This window comes from Callithrix jacchus, chromosome 2 (assembly GCF_049354715.1).
Source record: "Callithrix jacchus isolate 240 chromosome 2, calJac240_pri, whole genome shotgun sequence".
In the NCBI taxonomy this organism is placed as follows: Eukaryota; Metazoa; Chordata; class Mammalia; order Primates; family Cebidae; genus Callithrix; species Callithrix jacchus.
In genome coordinates, this window is record NC_133503.1 from 97,262,189 (window position 1) to 97,285,466 (window position 23,278).

Sequence of the window (23,278 nt, forward strand, 5' to 3'; positions counted from 1 at the left end):
TCCTACCCTAAGGCACTACTCACATACAAGTATTTTTTGCTTCTCCAGTCAAACAAAATATCCTTTGCCTCCTTCCCTTAGGGCTTTGCCAAGTACTAGGAATTAACCTAACTAATTTTTAAATAATTAAAAGGCAATCATAGCTTAAAGTCTACCTCTTCCAGGTATCTCATCTGCACCATCAAAACAGCCCTAATACAAAGGAATGACTAACGTAGAAATGTCAAGTCTTCCTTGAAGAAGTTAGTCAAAGAAATTTGGACATCCACTCGTTGCAACAGCAGACCAGGTTATTCAGACCAAGTATCCTTACGAAGACAATTTAAAAAGCTACATAAGATATTAAAATCATTTTAAAAGCACCAAATAACCACCAAAATAATGAGGAAAGAATAACAAGCTCAAATCCACTAGAAGTCAGGAACCCAGAAAAGTGACCTCAGCTTTTGCCTTTTATGAGTGTGCCAACAAAGAACAAGCATTTAAGAGCTGTTGTTTGTTGCCTGCGTTGCAGGAACAGGGAACCAAAGCCAGAGTCTGAGACCCACCAAGACTGAGGACTGTAGTGAAAATAGTCTTGGCTTGGGCTGAGACTCTAAAGGGCTGCACCCTACAAGCAAAGAAGAAACCAGAAGGAAACCGTGTACTGAATGAAGTCAGTTTCAAGTCATCTGGGTGGCCCAAGAAAGTTAAAGATTTGAAATTTGATTACGATGTTTTCACACCCCCAGGCACTTGGTGATAGCAAATGAAAAGCTTTAGAGAAAGATTAACCTCATCTTATATTATATATATCAATTTATTTCTATAACAGACAACTGAATCAGCTTCATAATGACTTCCCAGCACGGGATTTATCAGACACTAACTGAAAAATAACTATGCTTATTACATTCAAGGGGATAAAGGCCACACTTCAATATTTTTGTTTAAAACTCAAAACCATAAAAAGTAATACAGATTTGAAAAGAACCAAATAAAAATTCTATGCTAAAAAATAAAATAACTTAAAGTAGATATTTACTGGATGAGTTATTAACAGATTAGGCACAGGTGAAAAAAACATGAACTTTGAAGACAGTTCTGAAACAACATCCTGAAAAATGCCTTGGGTTCAAAAAGAAGCAAAAAACCAACCTACCAAACAAACAAAAACCCCACAAACAAACAAAAAACAGAAAAAAAGGCAAGAGACAGGGTAAGAAAGTCTAACATATTAAACTAGAGCCCCAAAAAGACAGGAAAGAGAATATGAACCAAAGACAATATTTAAAAAAAATACTGGCTAAGAAATTTCCAGGACTGATAAGACACCAATCCATATATTCACACAGCCCAAAGAATCCAATGCCTAATCATGGCATAGTAAAACAGAAAGCCAAAGCCAAAGATAAAAATCTTAAAAGTAGTCAAACAAAATCACATTATCTTAAAAGGTGATACAGAAAGAGTTGAGGTCTCAACAACAATGAAATGTGCTGAAGTGAAGTGACCACCAACACAAAACGTGCTAAAATAGAGTAACTGCTAACTGTACCTAGCAAAAATATCCTTTAAGAATGAAGTAAAATAAAGACATTTTCAAGCAGACTAAAGGAAATTCTGAAGGGTGTGTTTCAGATCCTTCAAGATCAAAGAAAGCAATCGTAAGTGCAAGATCACAGGGAAAGTAGAAACATTGTAAAGACATGCATTAACTTAAAATATTGGCAGTATAAAACAACAACAACAATAATGAGGAAGAAAGAGAAAAAATAAGAATGAATTAAAATGCACAACAAAACTATATGCTACTAGGGGCTGGGCACAGTTGCTTACACCTGTAATCCCAGAACTTTCAGAGGCCAAGGCAGGCAGATCACTTGAGGCTGGGACTTCAAGACCAGCCTGGTCAAACTGGTGAAATCCCATATCTACTCAAAATTCACACAAAAAAATTAGCCAGACATGGTGGCACATGCCTATAATCCTAGATATTTGGGGGCTGAAGCATGAGAATTGTTTGAACCCAGGAGGTGGAGGCTACAGTGAACCAAGATCATACTACTGCACTCCAGTCTAGGCGACAGAGCAAGACCCTGTCTCAAAACAACCACCACAACAAAAACAAACAATCAAACAAAAATTATATGAGTAGGGCTGCAAGTAAGCAGAACGAAATTGCATCAACTGGGAAGAGGATGACGGTATTGATTAACATTAGACTTTATAAGATAGATAACAATTTCTAGAATGACTAGTAAAAGAAGATCAAACAATAAAGAGAAAGCTAGTGTTATATTTGTTTGGAAAACTCTGCCCCTACCGCGAAAGCTCTCTCTCTCTCTCTCTTTCCCTCCCCCACAAAGAGGCTCCCTTATCTCTCACTCTACATACCGGCCCTAGCCCTCCCCAACGCCCCGCTTCCCCCCGCCCAGCTTCCCGCCCAGCAGTTCAAACTGACCAACAATTGCCCACCACCTCGGCTTTCGGCTTCCCCACTCCCCCAGCCCTTCAGCCCCCTATAAAACAACCCTGCCCCTCTGAGCTGCGCGGCCATTTTCCTCTTCCTCCCGGCTGGTCCGCCCGGAGGCTCTTTCCTCTCAATAAAGCCTGAACTTTAGGAATTTCCTCTAACCTGCGTCCGGTTTTCTCCGAACGAGCTCAGTCTTCCCGCAGAGGGTAGGTCGGTCAATATTAATCCCAAACTAAACTTTAATATAAAAGTACTACCAGAATAAAAGAGGAAAACTTGAAAATGTTAAGTTGCTGAGAATGCATAGCTGTTACACATTTCTATGCATCTAATACCACAGCCTTAAATATATAAAAGATTAGAGAAGTACATGGGAAATACTCAAATCCACAATCATAATGGAGTATCTTAACATACCCTTTTAGTAACTGATGAGCAAACAAAAGATCACCTATGATACTTAAGATTTGAAATGCAGGACTAATAAATACTACCTAATGAAAAAAATAGAGACCTGAATGGGAGAGGGAAAAAAAGACAATATGCTGGGCCATATACAGATCTCAAATTTTAAGTCTGAAATAACAGCCATTAAAACAGAGTATGTTCTTATATTACACTGTAATTTTACAAACTAAAAACAAATAATATAACTAGAAAATCTCCATATATTTAGAAATAAAAATATAATACTTCAAAATAGTCCAAAAGTCAAAGTACAAATCATAATTAAAAACCTGAAAACATTTTAAGTGAATTATAAAAATACTATGTACCAAAAAAAACTACATATCAAAACTAGTAATAGAGCTAGCTAAAACAGTGCTTAGAGGAAAATGTTAAACTTCATGAATATATTTTAAAAGAAGAAATGCTTAAAATTAAAGAACTTCACAAAAGAACCCCCCAAAAGGTAGAAGGGAAGAAAATAAGGAGCAGAAATTAACGCAATAGAAAATAAACATAGAACAGACTAGCAAAATTCAAAATACGGTTATTTGGAAAGACTACTAATCTCTGGTGAAACTAATAAAGGAAAAGGAAAAGATACAAATAATCTACGTCAGATATGAAAAGGGAATCTTTTCCTGCACCCATTAAAAGGACCACAGAATATTTGTTACACACAATTTCATGCCAGTAAATTTAAAATTTTAGATAACATTCTTAGGGAAAAAATTACAAAAACATTGACAAGATAGAAAACTTGAATAGACTTAATACATTGAATTAATAATTAAAAACCTTTCCTCCTAACACAAAGAAATGATAAAAGCTCAAGGTGACGGGTACTCTAAATACCCTGACTTGATCATTACATATTTTATGCATGTATCAAAACATCACACATACCCCATAAATATGTACAAATGTTAAATACCAATTTAAAAAAAAACCTTTCCACAAAGAAAACTCCCAGCCCATATGGTTTCTCTGACATGTTATAACATATATTTAGGGGAGAATTCATTCCAATTATACACAAACTCTTCCAGAACCAAAAATGATGGGTATCTCATTTTATTCTATTTCACATCTTTTTTTTTTTTTTTTTGAGACGTTGTTTCGCTCTTGTTACCCAGGCTGGAGTGCAATGGCGCAATCTTGGCTCACTGCAACCTCCGCCTCCTGGGTTCAGGCAATTCTCCTCAGCCTCCTGAGTAGCCAGGATTACAGGCACGCGCCACCATGTCCAGCTAATTTTTTGTATTTTTAGTAAAGACGGGGTTTCACCTTGTTGACCAGGATGATCTCGATCTCTTGACCTCGTGATCCACCCGTCTCGGCCTCCCAAAGTGCTGGGATTACAGGCTTGAGCCACCGCACCCGGCCTATTTCACACCTTAACAAGAACGGTATAGGCCACCTCACTCATGAACTCTCAGGTCTCTTAGCACAAAGGGCTTCTCAAAAAGCCCTTCCCTTACCAAACTAAATTAGTATCCCCTGTCCCCTGAACCTATTTTGTTCTATTTCAAGGCCTTTGTACTATCTGATGTTATTTGTCTGTGAATGTGTACATATATAATATTGACTATGTCCCCCACTAAAATTCAAGCTCAGACAACAGAGACTCTGTTTTGTTCCCAATGTTGCCACACTATCTGCCCACAGCAGGCCCTCAAAAATATTTTAAGAATTGTTTTTTGGTTTTGTTGAGAAAGTGACAAAAAGACAAGTAGAATTCAGTAATGCTTTCAAATGAATTCATACTCTATTATAATAATCTCAAGAACATCATATAATCTTTAGTGGCAGGAGTACAATGTACATAATTCAGGATTCAAAAATAACTGATGAAGGAATGAGGCGTTCTTAAATTTCCAAACATCTTCCATCCGCAAGGGGAACCACAACTCTATTTCAACAGTTATATATACCTGTTTCTTCCTTTCTGTATTAGGCACAAAATCATTCACTAATTCTTTCCATAAACAGTTATTGTACACTACTATGCAAGACAGTATTCCAGACATTTAGACATTAAGAATACAATAATTAAGACAAGGTAGAGTAATGCATGGGACAGAAAAATAATACGAAGTGTGATATATAACAGAGGCATATAGATTGTAAAGTTGAAGCATGATAGAGGAGCTAATAAACTTTTTAGGGGGTAGGTGTTTAGGGAAGGTTTCAAAAGTAGTGATACTAAATAAATACTTGTAAAGTCAAACACAAAAATACTTTTCATTTTACTATATGTGAAATGAGGATACAATTTCTAAAAGTACTACAGTAATTTGCTACCATTAAGATAAGCTGGCCCAAGAATGAAACCAAATCATGGGGAATGAAGGAGCAGAATGAATCAGAGAAATTAAATCCTTGATGCTTCCATGAGAGCCACTGGATGAAGTTTAACTATAAGATCTTAGCTGAAGTTTAACTAGAAGATCTACTCAGTCCTCACTTGCAATATAAGAATATAGACGTCTCTGAATTCTTTCAAAAAGCAAAGCATTTGCTAATTTCAGTGTATTCAAATGCAGGTGCACTACTGGTGTTTTTGAAAGGACAATTCTGTTTTGTGGGACCACTCCAAACATCACAGGACACTTAGTGTATCTGGCCATACCTCACAGTCACTGTAACAACAAAAAATGTCCCCATATAGTATTTCCAAACATCTTCCATCCCCAAGGGGAACCACAACTCTATTTCAATAGTTGTTACATACATCTGTTTCTCATAGTAGCTCCAACAGATACGTTTAAATGTACTTAACGCAGTCTCAAACTGGAATATACCACTGAAATATTCTAATTTTACATAATAAATCATTTTTAACCAGTCACCTATGAATATCTAAATGTTCAGACAAAATCCTATGCATAGGCTGGGGCGGTGGCTCATGCCTGTAATCCCAGTACTTTGGGAGGCTGAGGCAGGCAGATCAGTTGAGGTCAGGAGTTCGAGACCAGCCTGGCCAACATGGCGAAACCCTGTCTCTACTAAAAATACAAAAATTAGCTGGGTGTGGTGGCAGGCGCCTGTAATTCCAGCTACTTAGGAGGTTGAGGCAGGAGAAGCGCTGAACCCAGGAGGTAGAGGTTACACTGAGCTGAGATCAGGCCACTGTGCTCCAGCCTGAATGACAGAATGAGACTGTCTCAAAAAAAAAAAAAAAAAAAAAAAAAAAAACCCCACCAAAATCCTATGTATGGCTTATATTAACTCTTGGTGTAAACAGTGTTTTAAATTTACCACTATTATCTGAAAAGTCTTATTTAATTTTCTCCATACAATACTATCACTGACATTTGCCTACCCTCTTCCTAGACTGAAATGCCACATATTCATTTTCCCAGCCTCCTTGCAACGAACGCAGGGACACGCCAGGATGAACATCTTAAAGAGGGCTTCTGTGAGAGGTTTATTGCCTAATTAAGACATGAGAGGATAAAATTCCACCTGTCTTTGGTAGCTATGTGAGAATGTGATGCCTGGAGCAGAAAGAGCCATCTGCAACCATGATGGCAAAGTCTGAGCCCAAAGTTAGGCACACTAAGGATAGCTAAGCATAAAGATGGAAAGCACCTGGATCCTTGATGAAATCATTGCATAGCTAAATTGATTAACCATGGAATACTCCATTTCTGGACTTTTTATGTGAGATACTTTTTTTTTTTCGAGACAGAGTCTCACTCTGTAGCCCAGGGTGGAGTGCAGTGGCACAATACTGGCTCACCACACCCTCCACCTCCCAGGTTTAAGTGATTCTCCTGCCTCAGCCTGCCACTATGCCCAGCTAATTTCTGAATTTTTAGTAGAGATGTGTTTTCACTTTGTTAGCCAGGCTGGTCTTGAACTCCTGCCGTCAAGTGATCTGTCTGCCCTGGCCTCTCAAAGTGCTGGGATAACAGGCATGAGCCATCACGCCCAGCCCAAGATACTGTTTAAGTCAATGTTAACTGAGTATTATACAACTTGGGGGCGTAATTAATACAAGATGTATTCAAGATCTGAGGGTGATTGACAGTGGTAGAAAAATCAAGATTTCTGAAAGACTTCAAGTCTGGGTGGTTGAGAGCGAGGTAGTTAGAAAAGAGAAATTAGGGGGAAGAGGAATACAAACACACACATCTGTTGGGCACAGTAGCTCATGCTTGTAATCCCAGCACTTTGAGAATCTTAGGTGGATCACTTGAGCTGAGGAGTTTGACACTAGCCTGAGCAAAACGGCAAGACCCATCTCTTGAAAAAAAAAAAAAAAAAAAAAAAGCTGGGTGTGGTGGTGCACACCTGCAGTCCTAGCTACTCAGGAGGCTAAGGGCTGGGACAGGAGGACTGCTTGAACCTGAGCCTGAGAGCTCAGTGAGCCGTGATTATGCCACTGCATGCTAGTCTGGGTGACAAAGTGAAACTCCGTCTGTATCAAAAACAACAAAACACATATGTGCACATATAAACACACTAGGTGAGAGTTGGTGATTAGAGATCAAACCGACTCAGTTTAGTATGCGTTAAACTTAATGGCAGTATATATTAGACATACCTAGGAGGAAGTGGAAGTAGGGAATTATAGAACCGAGAAACAGTCACACAGAAATAATGGTTTATATCATAAAGGAGAAACAGGTACACAAAAATGATGACTTGTATTATAATGGATATGATCACCAAGAGAACACAGTGAAAAAGCATATGGAACCTTGATGACATTGGTTACTTGCCCAGGATCCATTCCTTCTTCCCTATTGTTTGCAGTCCTTACTTTCAGGTAAGATTCACTCCACGGGCTAGGAGGCCACTTAGGATAATTCTATCCCTCTGAACAGAGATACTATTACAGGTTTGGCAGCTTGATCTATGCTTGTTTAATCAAACTAGAGCTCAGGATTCTTGGGAAAAGGCTAGGAGAAGAGGCCTTCTCTCTCCCTTCGAAAATAAATGCAGGGCTATAATATGAACATCACCGGTGGCAATTATTTTTATTAGAAGGGGAGCCTAAAGTCCAAACAGGATGACAATGTTGAGAGAACAGCCCTGATGACATGACAAAGCACTCTTTTTTTTTTCTTTTTTTTTGAGATGGAGTTTCACTCTTGTTACCCAGGCTGGAGTGCAATGGCGCGATCTCGGCTTACCACAACCTCCACCTCCTGGGTTCAGGCGATTCTCCTGCCTCAGCCTCCTGAGTAGCTGGGATTACAGGCACGCGCCACCATACCAAGCTAATTTTTTGTATTTTTTTAGTAGAGACGGGGTTTCACCATGTTGGCCAGGATGGTCTTGATCTCTTGACCTCGTGATCCACCCGCCTCAGCCTCCCAAAGTGCTGGGATTACAGGCTTGAGCCACCGCACCCGGCCTCTTTTTTTTTTAAGAGTCTCACTCTGTCACCAGGCTGGAGTACAGTGATACGACCTCAGCTCAGTGCAACCTCTGTGTCCCGGGTTCTAGTGATTCTCCTGCCACAGCCTCCATAGTAGCTGGGACTACAGGCACATGCCACTATGCCCAGCTAATTTTTGTATTTTTAGTAGAGATGTGGTTTCACCATGTTGGTCTCTTGACCTCGTGACCTACCTGGTTTGTCCTCCCAAAGTGCTGGGATTACAGGCGCTCTGAGCCACCATGCCCAGCCAACAAAGCACTCTTCAAGCCAGTTCTGTCTATTCACTTGCCAATTACATGAACCAAAACATCTCTTTGGGGTTTTTTTGTTGTTGTTTTTTGTTATTTGAGATGGGGTCTAGCTCTGTCACCCAGACTGAAGTGCAGCAGCCCAATCATAGCTCACTGCAGCCTTGAACTCCAGTCCTCAAGCAATCTTTCCACATCGGTCTCCCAAAGCTGCTGGCATTACAGGTGTGAGACACCATGGCCCAGTTTATCTTTCATTTTTAAATTCCATTTTAAGCCTAACTGATATAAGGAAAATGTGAAGAAATTCCCTGAGAAATAGAGAATCCGGAAGTATAATGCAGAAAAGCCAAGAAATTCGATCATTGTATGACTACAGAAGAGAATATATTTCACAACTGGTCTAGGGCAGCAGTCCCCAACCTTTTTGGCACCAGGGACCGGTTTTGTGGAAGACAGTTTTTCCATGCCACAGGAGTTGGGTGGGGGATGGTTTCGGGATGAAACTGTTCCACCTCAGATCGCCAGGCATTAGTCAGAGTCTCATAAGGAATATGCAACCTAGATCCCTCGCATGTGCAGCTCACAACAAGGTTGGTGCTCCTATGAGAATTCAATGCCCCCACTGATCTACTGATCTGCCAGGAGTTGGAGCTCAGGCAGTAACGCTTGCTTCCCTGCTGCTCACCTCCTGCTGTGCTGCCCAGTTCCTAACACCAAACAAGCCAAGGACCAATACTATCTGCAGCCTAGGGATTGGGGACCCCTGGGTCTAAGGTAACCAAGGATGACAGAGGAAATGACATCCAATGGCAATTGGATTTGGTGATTAGGAGGTCACAGATAACTTTTAAAACAGCAGTTTCAGTGGTGAAATGGTAAAGGCAGTCTGAGGACAAAGGATAGAAGCGTTTAGTAAGAACTCTACAATGTACCAGATACTTGGATGGATATTTAACATGTGTTCATTTCTTCAATTACCACCCTGTGAGGTAAGTATAACATATTTTGTAGATACAAAATGAAATCTGAATAGTAACATACCCACAGCCACACAGCTACTAAAGTGGTTTTCAAAGACTTCAAAACCAAGATCAAAAGTTCTATCTTGCTCAAAAGTCAATGTTCTTCCTTTTATAACAGCTTCCTGGGATGAAAGAATGAGTCTTTAAAGAAAAGAATAGAAATACAGTGGCACAGTGGACTCAAACTTTAGAAGATTCTCCTAGAGTTGAACAGCACACACACTCATATGGCAGGTTAGCAGAAAATACAAGCATCTATGTAGGCTAAAGAGGCAGAGGCTGAAGAAGGTGGACAGGAAGTGAAAACAGTTTCAGGGAAAGAAAGATGGGAAAGGATAATCATGGACACATCTGGAGGGAGGGGGTTGCTTCTGAAAAGAAGGAAGGTCATTTCTTCCTCTGAGATATGTAAATAAAGAGGTGATATTGGGATGAAAAAAGTGAAGCAGAACCGCAGATGGTTGAGCTTTTTCTCAGTAAAGGAAGAGATCAAGTTATTTGCTATAAAAACCTTTAGGAAATGAGAAAAAAAGGGAACATAACACTAGAGAGCCAGCAGACAGCACCAACTGGCATTAAAAACTAACCAATATCCTTACATAGTTGTCTCCGATGTCCCTCAGAATTTCAGGGGTCAAACTGATAAAGCTAATGAGACTTAGGACTGGGGATTGGAAAGGTAAGTCTATAGAAAGTAAAACATTCTAGGCCATCAATATGAGCTTAGTAAAAGCTGATGATCATGGGATCCTGGTTACACAGGGAGGCAAATGAAATCAGTACTAGGGTAATGGGTTGGATGAACAGAGAGACAAAGAATATACATAAAGAGAAAGCGAGAGAGAGAAAGGAAAAAAAACACCAAATTCCATAAGAGTGGAAGAGTGAGAGGGTTTTTTTTGTTTGTTTTGAGACGGGGTCTCACTGTCGCCCAGATTGGAATGCAATGGCACAATCTTGCCTCCCTACAACCTCTGCATCCAAAACTCAACTATCCTCCTGCCTCAGCCTCCCAAGTAGCTGAGATCACAGGCATGCACCACCACGCCTGGCTTATTTTTGTTTTTGTACAGACGAGGTTTCACCATGTTGCCTAGGCTGGTCTCGAACTCCTGGACTCAAGCAGTGCACCCACTTTGGTCTCTTCCAAAGTGCTGGAATTACAAGCATGAGCCACCACACCCTGCCTAAGTGAGAGGTTTTAAACAGAGTTTGTAGTCAGATGTTTTTTTGACACAGAGCTTCAAATCATTTTGCCAGAAGCAGTTAGCCATTAGGGCTCAGCAGCCCTGCTTAGCTACTGTCCCTTCAAACTGTATTCAGAGAATTCAGAGACAACCAACTCTAAAAACACAGGCTTTGATTCTAGAAAATGAAGGCTAGCAAGGAATGAACTAGTTCATACAAGAATCAAACATAAAAACATTCCTCCTTCTTTTAAGCTGAACAATTCTATCACTAAAATTTAAAAATGCATTAAAAGGTCAAAAGTCCACAGCAAAGGGTAAAACAGATTATGTTATGAGATAGAATGAAAAGTAAACATATCTGTTAGGCTATTTATAATCCACAGGTTAAGGATTTTTAGCATACAATTCTAAAACAGCAGGCATAGTTTGTGCTTAGTAACTTCGGAGAACATCCAGCATAGCTTGAAGAAAACTACATTGCTCAATTTAATATTAATACAAAAGGTCCATCCATTTGCAATCCCAAAGGGCAACCTATCATTTATATTTTCAACCTCACTTCTACAATTTTGGGGCTCTTGACACATTACCCAACCCTTCCATTCAGGGAAAGATGGAAAAATTAGCCAAGGCAACTTCCTTCACTACCGCTTTGATCCCACATTTTACACTTAAAACTCTGGCAAGGTACCACGTTATTTAGGCTAGTTTTTTATACCAGTAATTCTCACTACCCTTGCTCCATTAATAAAGGAGGGAAAACTGGGCCTGGCACAAGCCTAAATTACATAGAAAATATCAAGTACTCTTAAGGAGTGTTAAGGAGTAGCAACAATCGAGAATACAAATAATTTAAGAAGTTCTGAACTTAAAAAGCTTTTCTCCAGGTTAGCCTTTTCTAAATAGAAACAAAGGGCTTGTACAACATAGAATTCTAAAACGTCAGTGGCCAAGTGGGCAATTCAAGCTAACACTGAATAAAAGAATAAATCATCTATCCTCCTTGCTTGTACCATTATGTGATATCTTACACGTACTGTATAAGGTCTTTTTTAAAACGAACATAACACTTCCCAATTCTTTCACTAGATCTAGAAAGCTCACGCCCCCACTTCAAAGGTTCGGAGACCAAAGACCTCCTACAGCCGAAAAAAGTCAATGATTTTGATGAACAATCATTTGCCAACACAGGCACCATTCCTCTACTCGGAGAGTCAAAGAGTCAGACTCTGACCTAAACCATCCCAGGCTCCTGGGGTCTTAATTCTCTCATCAAAGTGGACAAAATTCACTGGCCTCTAGATAGCCCTTTCTTTGTAACTCCACATGTCGGGCTACCGGGTAATTTTCCCAGGCAGAGAGTTTACAACTTTTAGAGGAAGCAAGAGGATCGAAACGAGGAAGATGGGGAAACGACTAAAATGGGAGGGGCGGACGACCCACCCACCTAACGCGAATGGGGCACCGCTTTCAAGGGCGAAGCTCCAGCAGCCAGGAAAGGTGGAGGACGGCGGTCGTCGCGACCCCCGACCGTGTGAGAATGGAGGACCTGCAAAGCCAGGGGCCAACTGGAGGCCTGAACGGGGAGTGCGGGGAGGTGAAAGGGTGAAACGTGAAGACAAGAAAGCCACAGTCGGGCCGAGCACCGTAAGGTCCCAAGCAGCGGCGGGGCAAAGCCGAGGAAGCTTTGCCGAGGGAGACGTCAATGCTTGCAGCTTCACTCACCTGCCAGACGCTCGCCCAGTGGCCAGAAGTACGAGCGCCGCCTTCGCTCTTCCCCTCCTGCCAGACACAGCTCCCGCCGCCGGTGCTCCAGGACCCGAGAGTTGAGGGTGGTAGAGAAGCGGGCAAAGCGGCGACCGGACCCGAGCCCAGGGAGGCGTACATAAGGGGCGCCGGGGGCCCAAGAAGGCAACTGCGTGCCCCACCTTCCTTACTAACAGCCAACAACACTTCCCGGGAACAGCATCGCACCAACCTCGGTCCGCTGCTCACGGGCCTTAGACCGCAGGTCCCCACCAGCAGCGGCCAGGCTTCCGGCGGCCACACCCCGCCCCTTTGCTACTTGCCCTCCGCCATCTTGTGGGAGGCGGGAAGAATCCAGTGCGCATGCGTAAGTGGTGGTGCCGGCGTCCCACGGCCCGAGGACTAGAGCCTCTTATGCGCAGGCGCATTGGCTACTGCGCTCCGCTTGAGGGGCCCTGCCCGGCGGACCTGTCCCGTGAGCCATTGCTGTCTGGGCAGCCGAGTCTCGGTCGCCGTACCTACTCGCCGTCTCTGAATTGTGCTACAGCCTAGTTAATAGATCCTTCTGCACACATTCATCCGTTATTCCGCAAACATCTATCGCGTGCTCGCTATATGCTACTCCCCGTACTAGACGCTGATTATAGAAAAATGAATAAACCTCCGTCCCAGTCCCACAGGGACTCATAAGATAGCGGAGACACGGAGATGAACAAGTTATTTTGTAGCTACGACCTCTACTACCCCACCACCTCTCACTATCACCCTGTAGTTTTCATTCAAAACACATTCTTCCTGTTTGTCTCATAGTTTGATAAGTTCTTTATCTTGCATTACCTCTTCAGTTTCATTTCATTCAACGTTAATTAAGCAAACAATATCATTTGGGTTTCCGTTATATACGAGATATTGTTTCAGGCTCTAGATTTACAGCAATAAGAAATACAGACTCATGGAACTTACATTCTAGTGTGAAAGAATAGACAATAAAAGACAGTAAAGAAAAGGATGTTTGGCGGTGATAAGGGAAAGGAAGAGAGCAAAGCACAAGGAAAGATGATGGACAATGAGGGGTGGTGATTAGTGATCTTTCTCCAGAGGTGACATTTAATCTGAAGCCTGACTGACCCCAGGGAGCCAGGAGCCATCAGAAGGTCTGGGGCAAAAGCTTTCAGAGAGAGAGAACAACGGAACAGGGCCTGAGGTAGTAGCAAGTCTGACATGAAAGAGGGACAGAAAGAATAGGTGGCATGGACAGTGGGGAGGAGACGGGGTAGGGGGAAGCAGAGACCAAATCAGGTAGAGCCTCCAGGTCAGTGAGAAGTTGGATTTTATTCAAAATGGCCCTTCTATGTCGTGAACACTGTCTCCCATATTCCCCCTTGACTACTTGGAAGACCCTTCCTCTTATTCTTTAGTCTAAGTTGTTATCTTTCAAGTTTCAGTTTAAATGTCACCTCAGAAAGTCCATCTTTCCTAAGTATCATAAATTTCCCCATGCTTTCCTCATTATTCTCAATCATTGCACCTTACCATTTCTTCCATGGTACTCCGTGTTTTTAAATGATCTAGTTATTGTTTCTTCACTGCCTCCACACTAAACAGTGGACTTCATAAGAGAGGGAAGACGTTTTGTTCACCAATGAATACATGGTGCTTAGCACGATGCCTGGCATAGGTGGTCTGTCACTCAGTGTCTGTTGATTTAATGAGTGTGGAAGTTTGTCAGCATCTAAGTAGTTAGTGGTGTACTACGTTGGTTTCACTTGTTGGTTTGTAAAATTAAATGCAAGTCACTTCTTATTTATATGTCTCCTCAACTAGATTATAAATTGGAACCTCAGAGAGAGAGAGAAAATGGGAGGGAGAAGGGTGGGTGATTGTGGGGCAGTGGTCAGGGATTGTATTACATATGTTTGTAGTATGGGGAGAAGGAAGGCTTCAAGTAAGCCCTAGTATATGTGCTGTGAACTATGTTTACATAAAATCCTCACTACAGCCCTGCTAGGTAATTATCCTTACTTATATACATGGGCAAATTCAGAGGGATAATAAGTCCCTTGCCCAAGGTCTCACGTTAAGGGATAGTGCTGACCGTAAAGCCCATGCCCTTCCCATCTAGAGAAATTGGATTTGGAGACAGGCTTATTCAGTGATTTGACTCTGTGTCATTAGGAAGCTTTCATTGGAGATTTCAGTTATCACTACTTAAGAGTCCCAGTCAAATTACCATCCCTGTATAGGACCTCACAAAGGGCCTGACTAGAAACTACTGTCATTCTTTTCTTTTGAACTAGAGCAGAGCTCATTTTACCATTTTCCTTTTAATGTTTTTAAAATTCTGTATTTATTTTCATTAATAACTTATGTACCTTTTCATTAAAGGAAAAAAAGAAATACCAGCAAAATGGAAACATATTCTAAATGCTAGCTGCATCCATTGGTTAGGCTTCTCACTGTGCCTAGATGGGACCAGCTCTCCCATCTAGGTCCCAGCTGATACCTTAGACCCCAAAGACCCCTCTGGCAAAGAGTTATAGGCTCACTGCAACAACCACTTCTTCCATTGACATCAGAATTATACACCATAATTTCCCCTTTAAATGGGAAAGCTGTCTCAGGATGGCTGGAGAGACTTGCTAGAAAGGATGGGGCTGGCATCTTATTTGTGGGGGCCATTTAGTCCTTATATGAGAGAAGAAATTCACTGAACTCATAACATATGCTCATCAACTAAACCCTATCAGTCCATATGCAAATCAAGTAGTAGGTAGGAATATATACTTGAAAACACTTCCCCACTTTCTACCTCACTATAATGTAATCCTTGGATTAAATCCTAGAAACAAGACAAAGTCTTCAGTTTCTATGGTATTTGCTTCTCTTTTGGTTACCATCTGTTAGAGACTGAATTGTGCTACTCCAAAAAAAGGTATGTTGAAGTTCTAACTTTCAGTTCCAAAGAAGGTACCCTTATTTTGAAATAGAGTTATTGCAGATATAATTAAGATAAAATGAGATCATACTGTGATAGGGTAGGATAACCCACCATGACTATTGTCCCTTTAAGAAGATGACCATGTGAAGACAGAGACAGAAAATGAGGATGCCATGTGAGAATAAAGGCAAATTGGAGTTATGTAGCTATGAGCCAAGGAATGCCAAAGACTGCCAGCAAACCATCAGAAGCTAGGAAGAAGCATGTATGGATTTTCCTTTCACAGGTTTCAGAGAGTACATGCCCCTGTGGACACCTTGACTTTGGATATATAACTTTTAGAACAGTCAGTCAATAAATGTCTATTGTTTTAAGCCACCCAATCTATGGTTCTCTGTCACAACAGCTCTATGAAATTAATACACTATTTTATCTGGCAGGGCCTGAGACAGAAGAAAGAGACGTAGGCAAGCAATGAGAAGGCCTGAGCTATGCCCCAATTTGGCAGCAAGCCAGCTGCACAACCTCAAGCCAGTCACTGAGCAACAGTTTCCTCATCTGTACAAACAGGGATAATGATAGCTGCCCTGCCGACTTCAAAGATCTGCAGTGATAACTAACAAGTATTTTTCCAGTGATGCTGTGACCAAGGTCTGACAGATACGAAGAAACAATGATGTAAAGACAGGGTTCCTGCCACACAAAATTTTAGTCTGGCTAAGAAAACAAGACACTTATGATAAGATAACTAGTGTGGGCCAAGTGCCAAGTGTGTGGTTTGGATCTTATTCACTATTGATGTTGAAAAAGGGAAGGATCCTGTGGACTGGGGTGGAGAGGGAGACTTCATGAAGGGCCTTGGCATAAAAGGAATTTATTAGAAGGATATTGGACACCTACAGGATCTTGAGGAACAGGACACAACATTATGCCCAAAACTGGTCTCAAGAAGCCATCACTGTAGCCACTGCTGGATGCAAATACCAAAACTGAGACTGCCAATATCACTTGACCCAGACTGGATGTTTCCCTTGCTGCCCCTGGAAACTAGATACAGTTACTATCACTGCCACTACTCTCAACAGAATGGAGGGTCACTTCACATTCACAACATTAGCTTTCAACCTCAACCCTAGAACGGGGGCAAATAATGGATATAACCTAGTCGTACATTAGCACTCTAGCTACATGCTGTCCAATAGGAATATAATGCAAGCCACATGCATAATTTAAAATTTTCTAGTAGCAACATAAAAAGGTTAAAAAACAAAACAAAACACCAGCCTCTAATCCTAGCACCTTGGGAAGCCAAGATGGGAAGATCGCTTTTGACCTGGAATTTGACAACAGCCTGAGTAACATAGTAAGACATTGTCTCTACCAAAAAAAAAAAAAAAAAAAAAAAAATTAGTTGGGCATGGTGGTGCATGCCTATAGTCCTAGTTACTCAGTAGGCTGAGGCAGGTGGATCACTTGAGCTCAGGAGTTCCAGGCTGCAGTAAACAATGATTGTGACACTGCATTCCAGCCTGAGTGACTAGGGGAGACCCTGACTCTAAAACAAAGCAAAACAAAAACCAAGTGAAATTAATTTGAATAATATATTTTATTTAACCCAATATATCTAAAATATTTCAACATGTGCCGCTAGCTATATGTCAAGTGCTCAGTAGGCACATGTTGCCAGTGGCTACCATATTTGATAGCACAGCACTAATTGATAGGAAGGCCAGGAAAATGAGCATATGAACTTTTAATTTCCACAGGGAGAGGGAATTTATGCTTCATAAGGAAGGCAATCTCCTAAACATAGAAAGAGAATTAAGATGTAGTCTTACAAATGGAAAATAAAGTTGAAGGAAAACCAAGACTGGATTGTAGAGAATGGAAAATGGTAAACTAAGAACATTTAATTTCATAATGTAGTGACTGAGAGCCACTAAAAGTTTGGGAAATGGGAAAGTACTTTGAAAATTTAATTAAAGTACCATGCAGGTGTAGATGATAAATTTAAAATATACTTGGAGTTAGAATTTGTGGCCAGTTAATGTCACCCAGTAATTTCTGATAATCACTTAAGGTATGTAAGTTGCTAGTATTTAATTTAACCTTTTGAGGTCTTACTGACCAGGAAGTTAGTTTTTCGGTTTTGTTTTGTTTTTCAATGTTCAGTTTCCTTTAATGACCCCCATCTCCCTGAAGGGCAGGTGCAGGCAGCGAGGTTATGGCAAGAGATGTTCACTTGAAGATCTTTCCCTGACTGAAGGCTTTGCCCACATGCTGGAAGGCCCCTCCCAGGAGAAGTACTCTTGAACCAGCGCCTGGGCCTCCTCGCTGCCAGGATCCAGTTTCCGCCATGTGTATAACTTGCAGTCCACTTGCCAATCTGGACTCAGTGGAAAGGCAAGCTCCTGGCCTCGGAAGACCCAGGCACCAGAAATGGAGCTGCTATTGTTGGTTCCAAAGAGGATGACACTGGCGAAGGCATTCTTCTTCAGCTTGTCCAGTCACTGGAACATTCCAGTGATGAGATTGCAGCTCATGAAGGTCTGAGTGAGTTCTTCATGAGTACCACAGGGACCATCTGTCCTTATCAAAGTGCTCCCAGAAATATGGCAGTGCCACAGAGGATGTGTCCTCGTTGGAGTACTTGCGCTTAAATTCATCCAACACAAAAGTACTCTTGGGCAGGTGAGCAAAGGGGTCTTTGGCCCTGGGCTCAGCAGTCAGCGCCTGCTCACTCCTCCTCAGGAGCTGCAGGGGCAGCTGCCTTTTTCTCCTCCTTCTGCTCAGCCTGGGGCTGCTGCTTCTCTTCCCATGAACACTTCTCTTTCCGTGGTGTGTCCCTTTTAGGTTGGCTCTCTGCCAACTTTTTAGCATCAAACTGGGCCATCTTCTCACACAGTTTCACTTCCCCCAAGACAGTCTGGAACTGAGGCTGGTTAATGCAGGTGAGGAACCAGTGGTTGGTATTGGGAACAGCCTGGCAGAAAGAAGGCTCTAGGACCTGTTTATAAAGTCACAACAGAGTGCAGATAATGGTGATGTCAGCCAATGTCACTTGTTTGCCCACCAGAAAAATCCTCGTCTTCCAGTGACCGACCATCCAGCAGCCCCACAATTCACCTCACTTCCTCTTTTGCATTCTCAGTGGCCTGTTTGTTGTGATACGTGATGCCCAAGGTGGGGAACACCCAGGTACTGGCTGGGGGTACTATGTCGCTATCAGCAAAGTTCACCCACTGCACCATCTGGACTGCTGCCTCTGGAATACTTCCCCACAGCTCGTCATTGCTCACATAGTAGGCAATGGCACTGCTCTGAAACACACAGAATCTATCATCACCCTCAAATGCTGGAAACTTGCCAACAGGAAATTCGTGGAGAAATTCAGGGGTGTGGTTGGTTTGGCCAAAGTGGAAGTGGGGTGGTGTGGAGAGCTGGTGGACCTGAGCCCCACTGTACTGAGCAGCAATGAGGGCCTTGAGAAGAGAGGACAGTTGTACTTCTTCCCAGTCTTCCCTGTTTTCCAAGGAGAGGACATTTGTACTTTTTCAGGTGCTATGATTAAACCTCTTACCTGTGTATTCCTTTGGACAGAGGCATATAAACCTAAAAGTACTGGATCTGTTGGGGCTGCCAGCAAAATATCATCTATAAAATGAGTCTTGTAATTGGGAAATTATTTTCTACTGGAGAGCAAAGCCCGGTTTACATTATACTGATCAGCATCCCTTGAGGAAGCACTTTCCAATGAAATCAGTAAGCTGGCCTTTCATTATTGATAGCTGATAATGTAAACGCAAATTTTTCTCTGTCCTGTTCTGCAAGGGGAATGGTATAAAAGCAGTCTTTTAAGTCAATAAAGATAATAGGCCAATCTTGAAGAACTGCCACACGTGAGAGGCCCCAAAGGTTTAAGAGGTTGAAAATTAGCATTAATAGCCAGTAAGTCATGCAAAAGTCTCCATTTGCCAGACTTTTTGGAAATGATGAAAATGGCAAATTCCAAGGGCTGTTTGATGGTTCTATATGGCCAGCTTTTAATTGCTCCTCAACTAACTTGTGGGCTGTCTGTAATTTCTCTCCTATCAAAGGCCACTGTTCTACCCATATAGGCTCTTGAGAGAGACATGTTAGGGGTAGAGGAGGAAAAACAGTGGCAATTATTAGCTGTTATTCTGCCCTCCAGAGGAGGTATTGACTGGTGTTTAACATTGTTTTAGCTAGTACTGACCAGTCCCATGGGCTCATATGGAAGTTGTTTGCTATGGCCTCAATTAATCCTACTGTAAATGGGCTAGTGGCTCTGCTTTCTTTAATGCTTTCTCTAGGCTCTTTATAAGTGTTGAAAGAAATGAGTTCATGTACCCGATTACCTTGTTAATCTTGCATTGCCGGGCAGGCCAAGAGCTCCCCTTCTAATGCTGCTTGCCTAAGACAGGCTCCCATAGCCGTAGTGTATCCCTTGTCTTTTTTCCAATTTATTGAAGGAGGGGGCTCAGGAAAAACCTCCGTTTCCTCTTTGTTATCTTGGCCTGGTGATAATGGGGCTGTGGGATAAAGAAGCGGCAAGGTAGGTGATGGTTCCTCTTCCTTCCTTTTTTAAGCTCTTCTGTGTATAACAGGACCATAGCAGCCCTAACTAAAGCCCATAACATTAGAGATGTTACTGGGACCCGTTGCCCTTGTGCATGATGTTGTTTAAGAGTTATCCCCACTTGTTCCCTGAGTGCTACATCTAGTGGGCCTTTTGCTGGGACCCATGAGGCTTTGGGAAACAACAGTTTGCATTAGGTTCCTTAATTGAGCCTGTGAAACCTAGGCTCCAGTAGCTTTAAGCAGCTGTTTCAATACTTTTATCTGTTGAGCTGGTAACTGTTGTCCTATGATGAAACCCTAGCCTGAACAATTCCCTCAAACTTGGACATCCCAAGCAGGCACCAGTGACTTACTGACTTACCAACTACATAGTCTTTTCACCTTCATTTTCAAGGGTTCTGTCACAATCCATGATTCATTGCAGTGTTCCTCATTCAGTGCATCAACTGCCGGGTCCGACTCACAGACCCTGACTGAGCAACGGATGAATAACATACACTGATGCAGGTTTGCCTGTCATCTTGCCCTGGGGTCCTCTGCCAGAGTCAGCAGAGGCCTCGATAAGCCAGCAGCCTTCATATTTATTTAGTCAAGATTAAATGATGAAGTAAACACCATTAGAGGGTAATTAACATTGCTGACCCCCTAAGTAGAGAGCAGTCATGTGCCTGTGGAATATCAAAGATCCATCTTAGGACCACATGAATAAACAAGCTATTTAGATAAATTCCTTTGCATATCTTTGTATCTTCTAGCTATTAGCTCAAGGTAAGGGGGTTAGGCCGCTTTCAGCCATAACCTCTTTTCCAAGGCTTTTGCAAAACCTTCTGGCCTTCCAAGAAGGTTTGCATTTCCTGAAATTTCTCCCATCACCCTGACTGAAATCCTACAGGTTTCACAATCCTGAGAATACCCAAATCCACAGATACTTAAGTTCCTTATATAAAATGGCACCATATTTGCATATAATCTAGGCATATCCTCCTGTAGATGTTAAATCATCTCTAGATTACTTTATAGACATACTCTGCTTAACAGCAGGAATATGTTCTGAGAAATGTGCTTGGTGATTTTGTTATTGTGCAAACATCATAGCATGTACTTTCACAAGCCTACATGGTATATAGCCTAGGACACACATAAGCTATGTGATCTAGCCTATTGCTCCTAGGCTACAAACTTATGCAACATGTTACTGCACTGAATACCATAGGCAGTTGTAACACAATGGTAGGTATATGTGTATTTAAACATAGAAAAGGTACAGCACAAATATAGAATTACAATTCCATGGGATCATCATTGTATATGTGGTCTGTTATTGATTAAAATGCTGCTGTGCAGTTCACAATTGTAATATGTGACACAGTATAAATGCTATGTAAATAGTTGTTATACTATAATGGTTTTTATTTTTATTGTTGTATTGTTTTTTTATTGTTCTTTTTCTAAATATTTTTGATCAGCAGTTGGTAGAATTCATGGATGCAGAACCCACAGATATGGAGGATTTTGACTGTATTAGCAAATCAAATCCAGTAATATATTTTTAAAAATATGACATGGTAAGTAAAATTTATCCCAGGTATGTATGGCTAGTTCAATAGTCAAAAATCAATATAATCTACATTATCCACATATCAACAGGCTACAGAAGAAAATTCATATGTAATCACATCATTTGATACAGAAAAAGCATTTGACAAAATTTAACAACCATTCATAATAAAGCCTGAATCTGTTTCCTGGTCAATAGCTGCATAAATTTGTGACTATTGAGAATGAAGAATGTTCCATCAGTTGATGAGAGATTTGGCAAGTGTATGGAAGACAGAAAATGATGGATAAACCAAGGTAGAAGACATGCTACAATCCAGAAAATAAACTGCCTTATGGAGAGGCCCACATGACATGGAGTTGAGGGAGGCCTCTGCCCAAAAGCTAGTGAAGAACTGAGGTTTTTAGTCCAATGGTTCATGAGGAACTCCCTGCCAACAATCATGTTAGAGAACTTGGAAGTAACTCTCCCAGTTGAGCCTTCAGATGATAGCACAGCTTGGCTGAAAGCTTTATGAGAGAACTTGAAGCGGGGTACTTAGGTAAACCATGCTCAAATTCCTGACCAATAGAAACTGAAAAATAAATACTTCTTGTTATAAGCTGCTAAATCTTGGCATAATTTGGAGGGCAGACATGGGAAGGTATGACTTCCATTTCCAACATGAATTAAATTGGTCATAGAGCAAGCTTGAAAATCTTTAATCAAGACACTGATTATACATGTTTATTCTTTTTTTCTTTCTCTTGTGCTGGTATCAACATTTCACTCATGATACAATAAATTTCCCTTCTTCTAAGCTCCACCTATTTCTTAAAGCTTTCCAATTAAAATGGCTGAATGTAATAAAGTAACTGCCAGAGACTCTGTGCTTTTCTGTCTAATGACAAAAATAAAAAATAAGGAAAACCCTCCATCTGGGTAGAAATTGATAATCAGCCATATCCAATTCCTGGACATCTGGCTTTTAAATGAAACTGAGCAGAGCAATGTCTGTTCCCTCGGCATTATCTTACTAAAAGTGCTATGTATTCTTCTAGTGCTTAAAGAGACAGTACCAATGAATTTAAATATCAAGTTACAAAAGATTTGTCTCAATTATTTTTCATACTACCAAAATGTCAGCTATGTATTGTAGAAAATTTGGACACTCCAGAAAATCACAAGAAGAAAGAAAAAAAATCTCACTATTCAAGATTTACTTTAAAATGGAAGGAGTTTCAGAACAACAATGTTGCTCTCAATAACAAATTCTCATTTTTAAAAAAGTATATTTTGATGAATAAAATTTAACAAAGAAAACCAAATCATTTATTCCACTGAAATTCACATCCGTAACTTGACACAGTTTATGGTTTGTCTGTTGACGTTAATAATTAGCCCTAACAACCAGTCTGAGTAGCTCAGGGGACTATTCCACAAGACCAAAACAGCCCCAGCAGCACGTTGAGAGCAGTGGAGTCAAGAGAAAAAGCATATGTTTGCATCTGCTCTCCCTTTATGCTGCTACTGCTTCCCTATCATTTAGGGTTGGGGAGGGATCCAGAGACTTGCACCAAGATCTTTAGTGGGCTGGAGCCAGCTTAAAGAACTGAGAGAAAGTCCATTTAGAGATTTTATTAGTTGGCAATAACACACAGCTATTATTAAAAATTAAATAATATAAAATTGTAA

At 41.2% G+C, this 23,278-nt stretch overlaps 1 protein-coding gene and 1 pseudogene across 10 annotated transcripts in view; both read right to left on the bottom strand.

The window, feature by feature from the left end:
* Positions 1-12,851, bottom strand: part of APC (APC regulator of Wnt signaling pathway) — a 147,806-nt gene extending 134,955 nt beyond the window's left edge. For all 10 annotated transcript variants that reach the window (XM_035291090.3, XM_008991696.5, XM_008991691.5 and 7 more), the window contains exon 1: positions 12,486-12,851. In XM_035291090.3, the coding sequence (XP_035146981.3) occupies positions 12,486-12,647 (162 nt within the window). In that variant the 5' untranslated portion in view covers positions 12,648-12,851. The remainder of the gene's footprint in view (positions 1-12,485) is intronic.
* Positions 12,852-17,682: 4,831 nt separating this feature from the next.
* LOC100400355 (elongation factor 1-gamma pseudogene) lies at positions 17,683-20,541 on the bottom strand (annotated as a pseudogene).
* Between the last annotated feature and the right edge of the window lie 2,737 nt (positions 20,542-23,278).